General features: G+C 47.5%; 1 protein-coding gene across 1 annotated transcript in view; it reads right to left on the reverse strand.

Moving 5' to 3' along the window:
* LOC115382446 (CDK5 regulatory subunit-associated protein 2-like) overlaps positions 1–12,138 on the reverse strand; it is a 34,245-nt gene that overhangs the window by 15,799 nt on the left and 6,308 nt on the right. Inside the window, exons 4-27 of the mRNA XM_030084170.1 lie at positions 11,537–11,647; positions 10,106–10,182; positions 9,900–10,023; positions 9,612–9,790; positions 9,373–9,517; positions 9,178–9,231; positions 6,479–6,584; positions 6,262–6,380; positions 6,090–6,182; positions 5,783–6,001; positions 5,518–5,688; positions 5,305–5,415; positions 5,087–5,224; positions 4,800–4,979; positions 4,507–4,701; positions 4,082–4,273; positions 3,782–3,911; positions 3,561–3,700; positions 3,365–3,481; positions 3,106–3,246; positions 2,911–3,023; positions 2,685–2,824; positions 865–1,005; positions 666–775 (exon numbers count right to left, since the gene is read on the reverse strand). Coding sequence (XP_029940030.1) covers positions 666–775; positions 865–1,005; positions 2,685–2,824; positions 2,911–3,023; positions 3,106–3,246; positions 3,365–3,481; positions 3,561–3,700; positions 3,782–3,911; positions 4,082–4,273; positions 4,507–4,701; positions 4,800–4,979; positions 5,087–5,224; positions 5,305–5,415; positions 5,518–5,688; positions 5,783–6,001; positions 6,090–6,182; positions 6,262–6,380; positions 6,479–6,584; positions 9,178–9,231; positions 9,373–9,517; positions 9,612–9,790; positions 9,900–10,023; positions 10,106–10,182; positions 11,537–11,647 — 3,246 coding nt within the window. The remainder of the gene's footprint in view (positions 1–665; positions 776–864; positions 1,006–2,684; positions 2,825–2,910; positions 3,024–3,105; positions 3,247–3,364; positions 3,482–3,560; positions 3,701–3,781; positions 3,912–4,081; positions 4,274–4,506; positions 4,702–4,799; positions 4,980–5,086; positions 5,225–5,304; positions 5,416–5,517; positions 5,689–5,782; positions 6,002–6,089; positions 6,183–6,261; positions 6,381–6,478; positions 6,585–9,177; positions 9,232–9,372; positions 9,518–9,611; positions 9,791–9,899; positions 10,024–10,105; positions 10,183–11,536; positions 11,648–12,138) is intronic.

Below are 12,138 nucleotides of genomic sequence, written 5' to 3' on the forward strand. Positions count from 1 at the left end.
GAGTCTCTCCAGGATGTGTGCACTATTGTTTTGTCCTGCCTCTAAAGCTCTCTCTCTCTTCTGTCTTGCAGGTCGGTGCAGAGGGCTGGAGCCAATGGCCCCACCGCATGAACGATGCCAACGCCCGTACCACGCCATGGCTTCTGGCTTTAGAGCCTGATGAGGCCCAGGGGGTGCACAGATGGCTGTGGTGGGTGCCTTCCCCTCCCCACCGGGGGTGGAGGTGGGGGTCAGCTAGGCGGGACGGCTCCCTGGCCTGATTCGGGCAGTGGGTGTATGTGGTGGTGGGGCAGAGGGCCAGAGGAGGAGCTGGAGCAAGCTGGGGAGAGGGGTGTGTGTGGATGATTGCTCTCAGGTGTGAGTCGTTGGTCATCTCTCCCCCCGCCGCCCCCTCCCAGGGCTTAAGAGCGCTCCGAGAACCCATGACGAGTTTCATGGACAGACTAAGCAGACGATGGTCTGGAGTTTGAGGTGTTTTTTTATTTTTTGTTTCTGCCTGGAGGGCAGCCAGAGAGGCTCTCTGGGCAGAGTGCTGTTTCTGTGTTTGAGCCCAAATGAAGACCATGTAAGCTGAGGAGGCCGGTGTCTTCCTGCAGCCAAACCCACGGACAGGCAGCAGCCTATCACAATGATTATATAAGTCTCTAGTATTCCAGGTACGTTACCTTTTCTCTGAGCTCCTGGACAGAGAGCCCAGACAAACTATCATCCTGCGATTCTCCCAAACAGAAGCTCAAGTATGAAGTCTGATCTCCAAGGAAGCTTAATGTGTTACCTGCAACATCGCAATCAAAAATAAAGGTTTACATTAAATCGGAGCAGATGCATTTGACTTTGCTGCCAGGTGTGTCTCTTCAATCTTACTGCCATCATTGGCTCCGCCGACTCCTCCTCCGCGGTTCTGAATGGCTCCCAGACGAGCCTGCAGGGACGTGTTCCAGCGCTGAGCGTCTTCAAGCTGGTGCCTCACGCTCTCCAGCTCTGTGGGATCAATCAGGCCCGAGCCTGAACACATGCACAGAGGGGTCACTTACTGACATGTGCATTAGAGCAAGCTTCTGAGGTTGTAGCAATTCACAAGCTGTATTAGAAATTAAGAGCTGGTGCAAGCTTAGTCTCAGCTGAACATCACAACCAAAGAAAGCCTGGCATTCTAAATATGAGACAGTATTGATTACATATCTTTGTAAAATCAAAGTTTTCACAATAGACTAAATTCATCCTAATTGGGGGGAAAAAATCCAGTGTATACAGAGTAGTTTTCTTGATGCCATTTCAAACTAAAAACATCCACATTTCAGATTTATTCTACAGAAATTGATTTTTGTCTGTGATTTGAATTTCCAAACGATGAAAATCAAAACCCAACATTTTTCAAATAACAGTTCATGTTTTTTTCTTTTTGCCAATGAATCAAAAAAATGCTATAAATTAGTTAAGTGTAGGGGTGTCAGAGCCAATCCCAGGGACTTATGGGTGAGGGCAGGATACACCCTGGACAGCTTGCCAGTCCATTGCAGGAATAATTATATTTCCAATATTTATGATTTTTGAGATGCACCTCTACACCCATGGAAGATCAACTTCAACTAGAAAAATGGCTTTTTGAATCATCATGGTTGTTTACTCAGACTGTCAGTTGAATTTATTCATTCTAAGTAGGTAAAAACAATGGAATCCAAAGCAACAGAAAAAAGTCTATTATTATTGCGGTTCTGTTGGTACATGTGGGATGTGGGAAATGATGGTGGTTATATAACTGAAATAAGGATGAGTGGGAATGACCCTGCTGCAGTCTGTGGGAATGCGAGCCGTAGTGCTGTTACTCACAGCTGACCTATTTATACACCTGGCTCTCTGAACACAGGGCCAAAGGAGGAACATGCACACACACACACACACACACGCATGTGGACAGACACTGGAGTTATTTGGCTTGGACGACTCTCGATGTCACTCACAGTGGCAGCTTCATTCCATCTGAAGGTGCAAGACTTAATGCGGTCAACTGTATTAACTCAGTGATGCTGGGAAATAATAAGCACTGGATCTTGGGGGGGATTAGGATCTATTTTAAGTCCTAAATGGTGAACTCCATAAACCATTATTTAAATCCATCGTAAAATAGCACATACAGCTTTAATGCCTTTATTGATGTTGTTACGTAACGACGCCGTTCATGTGACACATGGCTGGATGGATTAAAAAGCAGAGGGGTGTTAGAGATGATGCAACGATCAACAAACAAACCAAATGTTTGAAATGGACGGACAAGAAGAGCAGACAGCGAGGTGAAAGTGACAGACAGAGAGAGGACTGGCCGGCAGCAGCCTTTATTATTGTTATTTTTAATAAAGGAGAGACAGTGCAGATGGTGGTATGATCCATACAGAGGGGCTCAACAAAGACACACAGATGAGAAGGTGACGATGTAAAGAGAAGCAAACAGTGGGAGGACCAGGTGGGCATGCTGAATGAAACACAGAAGGGGCATGCGCTGCTGTTGAGAGCAAACACAGCGGACAAAGAAGAAAGAGGCATTTGTGTGTGTTCCCTGTGAGCTACGTATGAATCTAGTTCCTGACTCATGTACAGATTTAAACATCTGGATTTCTCCATTCTCCATTTCTTTGATTTGATTTAATCTCCGTCCTCGTTTACAAGCCAATCTGTTTGCACTGCACCTTCTCTGAGCTTGGATTTCTGCATCTCTCTCTCCAAGTCATCTCTTAGCTCCTCATTTGCTTTAATGCCGTCTTCCAGCTGCTGTCTGAGGAGCTGCACTGCCGTCAGCTCCATCTGCAGAGCGTGAAGACGCTGGACGCTGGAAAACACACAGGCATGAGCACAGAGTAAAACAACATAAACCAAATGTGGCGTGAGTGATTTTATTTTCCGGTATTTTGATACCTGTCCTGCTCCTTTACGGTCCTGACGAGGTTGGAGTAGACTTGCTGCTCAGCTCTGAGGGCTTTGTTTAGAGCGTCATGCTCCTGCTGCAAGGCGGTAAGGTTAGGGAAAACCTGAGGATGAAAGAAAAACAGTGTTACAGGCCGAGCATTCAGAATAATGTGGTTTTGTTTGAATTACGTAAAAATGCTTTACATCTTGCTGGCTGTTTCCGCCTATCGTGGTACTCTCTCTTTGAGGGAGTACTGGCAGTGATCGATCCAGGCCAGTGCCGATCACGTCATGGGCATGATCAGGGTGAACATCGCCTCTCTGACCAAGACGCTGGTGGAGAACCTGCTCAATCACACACAAACCATTAGACTGCTGTGGAATCATCCACTCAGTAACACATCTTTCAAGAAAAAAACTTTACAGATTTACAGTTTGACTGTGTGAATACAAAGAACCTTACACTGATAATCTCCTCCTTGGTCTTGAGAGTGGCAGTCAGGGACTCAATATTAGCCGCTTGGCCTTCACTGCGACCCTCCAGCTCAGACATCAATGACTGAAGCTCGGCCAGCGCAATCTGGAAGTGAAACAGCAGGAGCCACTTTAGAAATCACAGTCAAATTTCGAGTGACGTGAATTGCTTCGAACTCACAGACCTTCAGTTCATTTTCCTTTTTCAGCGCTTTGTTCAAAGCTTCAGTCTTCTGTGCCAACTCCTTCTTCAGAACCACAACAGTCTTTCTGGGAAGAGGGATGTTCTCCTGATTATCCTCGCTGTTCCTCCTGGACAGTTCAGCTTCAGGACAGAGAACAAGACGGTGACTGCAGGCTCGAAAGCAAAATCTTCATATTGGGTGTTTAACGTTAATGTGCTCACCTTCCTTCTCATCCAGCCTCTCTTGCATAATCTGGATGGTTTGCTTGAGCTCTAAGACATGATCTGGTTCTGGCTTCTGCCTCATCTCTGCCAGAAATTGGTCTCGCTCCTGACCGCGCTGCAGGAGCTTCTGCAAAATTACAAAAATATCCACTGAGTAAGCTGTAGCATAGCAAAGCAAATGTCTTCAATTTTAACACAAGGGAAGTGAGCAATTTAGCTTCAGAAAGGAATAGCTTCCTCTTCTTGTTGAGCACATTCTACAGCTGAACAACTGTGTCGTATCCCAGAGGATCTTACGTTGATGAGACTGTCTTTTTCAGCGAGCAGGGCTCGGAGTTCCGCGGTTTCTAAATAACCCTCCTGGGCCACTGCAGAGCTCTGCTTCTCCACGGTGCTGAGCTGCTGCTGCCTGTCAGACAGCTGTCTCCTCAATTCCTGGATCTCTTGAGTGCGCTCAGACAGCATGCGGTTGTGGCGCTCAGCAGACTCCTGGAAAAAACACAACACCACAGTAATGGCAGTTAGCAAAGTCTGAACTGTATGAATGAACGGCTTTTTGCTTTTCTGTCACTATGAATTCAATCACAGTTGCTTTTCTAGGCACTAGAATGTTTGGGAACATTCTTCTCAACTTCTGTGCACAAAAATCTGACGTGAACTTTTTTTTTTTTTTTTTCACTAATCACTTGTGTGGAAATGATTTGTCAAAACGCCGTTTCGACCTTGAGAAGTTGGTCCTTGCTGCTAATGGTAGCCAACAGCCCCTTGACAGTGCTGTCGTTGTCAGCGACCAGCCTTTCTCTGGCCTTCACAGCCTCGGCCAGCATGGCCTCCGTGACCTTCAACCTCTGGCCCATCTGTTCAGCAAGGTCACGTGCATGAGTCTGTGAGTGACTGAGCATTGAAGCGGCCATCTCCTACAAGGAGTGATGAGAGTAGAGAAATGAAAACAAATAAGTGCCGAGGAAGGAGGAGACGTACAAGAAACATACAGCAGAGGAGGTGACCCTCTAACCTCCATGTCTTTAGTCTTTCCCTCCAGGGAGAGCTGCAGCTGGCTGATGATGGAGTCCTTCTCCCTCAGGGATCTGTTCAGGTTATCTTCAACATCTTGCTTGGCTCTCTGCAGGTTCTTCAGGGTGTTTTCGAGATGCTGCAGTTCTGCATCCTTTTCCTTGATCATGCCGTTAAAATTCTGCAAGGAGAGCAGCGTACATGCAGATGCAGCAAATAAAATCACCCAGATGAACGAACAACTGAAGAGAAGTCGAAATTCACGGTGAAATACAAAAAGCTGCTTACATTGATGGTTTCCTCATTATGGGAGAGCAGGTTATTGAGTCTGTCCAGGTCTCTTTCCTTCTCTCTTAGTGACAGCTGCAGCTCGTGAATCTCATTGTCTTTTTCTTCAATGGCAGCAAATTTCTCATCCAGTGCTTGCTGTGAGAGAAAAAACACAATAACTTCTGTTTTAAACCACAGGCAGAATGGTGAGAATATTACACAGGAGGGATACCCACTTCCAAGGCCTTCTCCTTCTCTTTCAACCTCTGCCGCAGTTTGGAAAGCATGTTATCGTTACTGCCTGGACTTCTGCTTTGCTCGAAGTCTCTGACCATGTTGATGTACTCCTGTTGAGAGCACAAAAGGCATCCATGTTGTGAAGCTATCAGAGCAACCAGAGATTCTTTTTAACTGGAATAATAATGAAGTGGTGAACGATGGGGCGTCACCTGCAGCTGCTGCTCTTTATCGGCCAGGGTGGACGTGAGCCGCTGGATGGTTACTTCATGCGCCTGCAGTTTCCTCTCGGTTTGGTCCAGCAGCTCCTGATACTGATGCTTCAGAGCGCTCTCCCTGTCCCCAATCTCACCACCCAGCTTCTTCAGCTGATTGTTCAGGTCCTGGAGGGGGGAAATGAGGCAGACGTCACAGATGAGGATTGGTGATATTCAATGGCTTAGATCTGCGGATATGACAGCTCTCAGGCCATCTTACATTCAGGGCTTTGTCTCCTTTCTTCTTCTGTTGTTGCAGGTCCTCCAGTTCGACCTCCAGCTGCTCCTTGGCCTGCTGCAGGTCCACCAGCTCCTGTTCCTTCCTGTCCAGCGCACGCTGCAGTTTCTGGGCTTCCAGCACTTTAGTGTGGTGTTCCCCCTGGAGTTTGGCCAGCTCCGTTTGCTTTTCCATGAGTAGGTTTTGGTGTTCTTCGACTCCCTGAAGGAAAAACACATATCAATTAAAACGAATGTGGACACTTGGATCTTTGAGGTGTAACCCTGTATGAACGCTACTAATAACATGCCTGGTATTTCTGCAGTTGAGCTTTATGTGCTGCTTCTCTAGCCTTGGCCAAAGCATCGTCTCGGTCCTCAATCTCATGACACAGCTCCTGAATCTGTGAACACAGAAAAAGACAAGTTACTCTTTAATCTTTGCAGAACACTTGTATTTCTGAATTTAGGTGTTCTTCTTACCTCTTTCTCCTTCTCCCGGAGGACCTGAGTCAGGCCCTGGATTGTTTTATCTCGCTTTAGAGCATTTTTCTTCTCAGAGTTCAGTTCATTTTCCTTCTCTTCCAACTTCCCGACAGGGTCTATAATATATGGTAGGCAGAGACAAAAAAAGAGCCATTAATTCAATTTACAATTACTGAATAGAGCTGTGTGACAAATCGGTGTACCTTGTTCTGACTTTGGGAATCCTCCAAGGTTTTTGTCAGGTTCTCATTGGTACTCCTTGTCTGGTTCAGCTCTTCAGTGAGCAGTTTATTGACCGACTCCAATCGACTGAGGTCACTCTGTTCAGCAAATCAAGCAAAACAAACAGAAGAAAAGAAAGAGAAGGAAAGCAAAAACCCATTAATAGTGGAAGGTATGTTTAGCAACAAAGCTGGAGTGTGTCACTTCACATTAACCTCGCTGCGGTGGTTAAGCCAACAGGGATTACTGAAAGAAACTACCTTCACTCTGACAGGAGTGTACTCATCATCGAATTCCTCTGTAAGATCGTGGAGGGACTTCAGTTCCACCTCTCTATGCCTACGCTTGGCGTGGATGTGAGGAGGAACGCCGTTTAACCTCTTGAGGACGGGGATCTGACTGCCAGCAGGAGCACACACTGGCTGCTTGGAGACGCAGCGCAGGAGCTGGATCAGGTCAGAGATCACCGAGGGCTGAGCGGAGGAGCTTTGGAGCAGTGCTCTGGCTTGAACCCTTGTCGCTGGGTCACTGGAGGTAACGTGTCTGGCGGGTAAAACCGTGGCGTCTCTGGGTTTTCTTTTGGGTGGGGGGTCTAGAGCGCTGTCTGAAGGAAAATCTCGGTTCAGTGACTGCAAGGACGTGGAGCGGCCTTTAAATCCAGGTCTGAGGAACGCGCCCTGACGGTGAACCAGGTCGAGGTAAATGCTCTGTGAGCGATGTCGTGTCCCTCGGAGTCCAGAATTCCTCAGAAACCCTTCAGGCCCCGTACCTGATCCAGGCTTGCTGCTCTTTAGGCTGGAGCGGCTGGAAAACGGTCCTTTGCTGGCAATTCTATCCAGGCTTACACACCTTCTCATACGACCGCTGCCACTTTCCTTGAACTGCAGCCCTTCATGGGCCAGGTGAGACGCAGCCTCATCATCAGTTAGGTCCACTCTGGAGGACCTAAAGAGAGTCCTGGAGCAGGGGGCGTCCCTGTTGCTGCTTCCGGGGTTGTTTTTGTTGTAGACATGGGCGACACATTGGATGAGGTGTTCTTTCTCTGCCTGCAGTTTCTGGACCTGACTGACGTGGTCTTCCTGGAGTTGGCTGATGTTGATGTCACACTGCACCACCTTCTCCAGCTGGAACACGCACTTTCCACACAGGAACTCCCCGCGACCGTCCCGGGTCACCTCCCAGCCGAGCACGTGGGACAGAATGACTTGGAGTCTCCTCTTTGCTGATGCGCTGAAGATCCAGCGGCATTGGCTTCCCACGAGGCGAACGCCGCATATACGACACGGGTCCCTCATCGTCTTAGATCCTCCTTTCACTTAAGGCGAGTCCAAAAAAATCTCTCGCTGACGCACCAAGTGTCCGAGGAGCAAATGGCCATCAGCATGCCAGCCATAGAGGAGCCATGCATCATTTTCTGTCACCGCTACGGCGAGTGAAGCAGAGAGGAAAATGACCGAGCGCAAAGCACGATAAGCCCTAAGCCTTAATAATCCCTGCTCCCGCCTCTATTCACTCTCCCCACGCATTCAATCAGATGAAATCCTCTCGGACTCCTGCAATGATCTGTGTTATTGCCTTTGCTAAACCACCTCGAGAAAACCTCCCCACGGATGCCCTGAAATAGACCTCGAGTACCGGCTGGACACACGCAGGTATCCCTGGACTCGATTCACAGAGCGCAGTTCATTCTGCACGCCTGAACTCCTGAAAACCTGCTGTGAGATGAAATGTGTTTTGGTAAACCGAGTCGTACATTTCACCACATCCTCATTCTGCACGGCTCACCTTCCCATCAAGTAGCATTCACAGACATGCTTTTCTTGATCAGTTTAAGAAGTCTTCACAGCAGTTGCACAATCAACAACACGAACAAACCAACCACACCATTTCCCACTTAATGAAGAAGGATGCCCACAAATAACTCTGAAAGGAAAGCCAGACAGCGAAGTAATCCAGTCTTAACACCATGACCTATGTGCAGAGGGTTGATGAAGAACGATGGGCACAAGCCAACTAACGGCTTTCTAATTCCAATCTCAACATCACAGCCTTTTTACTCCCAGCTGGTCCAATACTGCAATAACTACTTCCAAACCAAAGTGAACACCGTCATGTATCAATGATCATTTCCAAAGTTAAAAAAAAGAGGAAAAAAAACGATTTCACCAATCAAAAACCCCAGCCCCCCCCCCACTCACAAATGACCTGAAGTCAAGCAATACTTCAGTATTACCACATCAAAGTAAGTGAGCCACAACCTCTTCAGTGGAAAAAATGCCCCAGTAGGCTAATGGGGGACAAAGGTGTGTCATAAAACATGCCCACATGCATTTCCTGAGGGTCACCAGAACAACACCGACAATCCTCTAAAGTCAACCGCCCAACACACCTGCTGTGTGTGTCACGGCTGAGAACACTGTGTGCCACAACGCACAACCCCCTGTCTGCGTTTCAATGGACTGACACTTTTATTGTGCGGTTATACAAATCAGCTCACGGCATGAGGCAAATTCTTTTTAGCAAAGTAAGACACGCGGGGGAAATAATGGACATTAAAAACAACGTGGTTTGAAAGGGCATGACTGAAAAACCTCTGAAAGCCATAAAGTGGTCGCCCAGCTGGCATCACCACTGTGAGAGCAGATATTTAATCACAGGTTTAGACAGAAAATACCCCAGAAATCAACTCACCTGGCGATCTGGCTGTGGTTTGCCCTTCTCTTGACGGAGCTCATCCCTCAGTGCCTAACAAGAAAAAGACAGCGGATGTGTCGATATCCTATCATGTTTGAGTTAATCAGAGACTGAGTGAAGTGCCATTTCCTGGAACGTGCACAAGTCACAGAAAACTGTAAATGACTGATTCTGGACATTTCAGTCTTTTACCTCAAGTTCCTGATCTCTCCGGGCTATGAGGTCAGACAGCTGTTTAATGCCCTCAGCAGCTGGCGAATCCGCCTGCTGGTCTCTGCTGTTCTGCTGAATCACAGCTTCCCGATCTTTTAAAGTGATCTGAAGCTGCTCGATGATGCTGGTCGGGGTATAACGATACATGGAATACTTAGGTGTGTTTACAGAAAAAAAGATGGCCGTGTTGTCTGCGCCCGTGTCTTTTTGTTCCTTACTTGTCTTTGTCCTGCAGGGCCTGCTGCAGATGTGAGACTGGACTGGAAACGGGAGCAGAGCTGAAGCTGATGGATGGATTTAGGGCTTGGAGTTGCTTCTCCATGTCAATATTTCGGAGCTTCTCCTGCTCTGCGATAGCTGCCATCTTCTCCACCTCTTCCTCCGCTGTTCGCAGACACTGAATGAAACCATAACACCGAATAAAACAACCAGTCAGGATTTTGAGAGAAAGTTAAGGCGTACTGATTTACACGAGCTCCTGTCCATACACTGAGTTTTGTACTCACCTGTTCCAGGTCAGCGATCCTCTTGTTGAACGCGTCTCTGAGTGAATCCATCTCCCTCTGAGCTTGCTCTCGCACACGGTGGGGTTCCCCTGATTCTCGACCGGCCAAACTCTCCAGCGCTTTGCTGAGAACCAGAAGAGACGAGATCTATGATGATGATCAAATATGCGGCTTTACTCGACACCGAACAACAGGATGATACATACGACGCGGAAACGAGCAGCTCTTGTTTCTCTGCCAGCTCCCGCTTCATGGACTCCAAATCCACCTTCAGCTCAATGTTCTAGAAAGACAGAATATTGACAAAAAATGCAAATTTTAAAGGAGGAAATATTCTGAAAGGTTGTTCTGGCAACTGCAATATTATTTGGGTCAAGCTAATTCATCTCAAGTTTTATCCTGGAGTGTGCATGTGGAGATAACATTCTTGAAACAGTTTTTCTAACTAAACTGGAAAAAAGGAGACAAAAAAAATCTGTGTGAGACAAAGAGATTCCAATGTGATTACAGCTCACTCTTGAGGGGAAAAAAAGAAAAAGAAAAGATAAACGATGAAAAGGCAAGGTTACTGCTCTGCGCTCATGAATGTGAGATTTTTCTGAAATAAAATCCAGCTGTTACTTAAGTCCCACTAAAACATTGTATCACATAAAACAAGAGTAACGAATATAACTACAGTTCTATGAATCCCGGATGTCTGCCAAAAGGCGGTGCTGAAAGTGAATGTTCCCCTTCGCGCATGCGCAGTTTGAGTTTGCAGACGAATGACATCACTTGTGAGCCCTGGGTGACCCAGGAACAACAGTAAGTTCTGGTGTCCAACCCCAGGTTCGACTCCTACTGGATCTTCTCGCGTGATCATGACGACTGTGAGTGACAGAGCGCTCTGGCGGTCATCAGGGATTCACAGAACCGTAGTTACATTCGTAACTCTCGTTCCATTTCATCCCTCCTGACTGCCAGCAGGAATCCCAGAGACCAACCTCACAGCATACATGCCCCCTAACATCCAATTGCTACCACAGCGATAACTGGCTGATAGGCGAAGTGTGTACCTCTACCCATGCGTTTCGCCAAGGCAATGGCGGCAAAATGTAGTCTACTGTGGCACCCACTGCAGTTCCACTGTTCCAAGGGCTCACAGGGAGGCTGGCAAGAGCCCTCCACATGCTGGGGCCCATGGGGCTTTTTGGGCGGAGCCTCAGAGCCCATTTGAGGAAGTTGACACCAGGCCGTGACCCCCAAACACCCCATTTGTAGCAGTGAGCTAACACCCGCCATGCAGCTAAGGGTAACGGCGGGCCCGAAGTCGGGGATGCTCCAACGCGGCTTCACAACAGCGGAAGCCGACTAGCCGCATCATCAACCAGTCCAGAATCGTTTCTTACATCCACAAGCCAGGGACGCAAGAGCTAACACCAATCAAACCAAAGAAACCGAACCACGGCTTGGACATCTGAACTTATTGTTGGTCCGGGGTCACAAGTGACGTTGGCATGCATACTCAAACTGCGCATGTGCGAAGTGGAACATTCATCACTTTCAGCACCGCCCCCTGGCGGCCAGGAGGGACGAAAGAACGAGATGCTACTGGGGTAAAATAAAAGAAACATCAAACCCAGAGTTAAACACAATACCGTTTTAAATATATCCTCGGTGGAGTCATCGCATTTCTGCTGCATGCGCTCTTCCATGAAGTAAATGCGTAGCTTCAGGTTAAAATTCTCTTTCTTCAGAGCTGTGATTTGCTGGGGATGAATGCAACAAAAATATGTTATCTCAAATGAAAAACTGACACGGCTTTAAAATGTTTACTCTCTTTTTAAACTCTGAATCAATAACTTTTAAAGAAATTAAATCAAGATTCATAAACTAAGAATAAGCCAAGAACAGTGTATCTGTGTTGAAAAGAAGGATGACATGTTTACACGGCAGAAAGGGGACGTGTGCGCGGTCATTGTAAAAATGAAGGAAAGGCCGCGTGTTTGTATGTGTCTGAGTGGCTGTGTGTGTGTGTGTGTGTGTGTGTGTGTGTGAAGTAGACTGTGCATCATTGTGCTCCAGGCTCAGAGCAGCATACATCTGGTAATGGGGGTTGGGTAGACTGTCAAAGGGAGGAGGAAGAGGAGGAGGAGGAGGAGGAGGAGGGGGTAGAAGTCTGGACCCCTCTGTAAACCTCTAATCATGCAGCTTGCCCGGCAGCACGCACCCAAAATCTGAGCAAGCATTCCTCCCAAAT

This window comes from Salarias fasciatus, assembly GCF_902148845.1.
Source record: "Salarias fasciatus chromosome 7 unlocalized genomic scaffold, fSalaFa1.1 super_scaffold_4, whole genome shotgun sequence".
NCBI lineage: Eukaryota > Metazoa > Chordata > Actinopteri > Blenniiformes > Blenniidae > Salarias > Salarias fasciatus.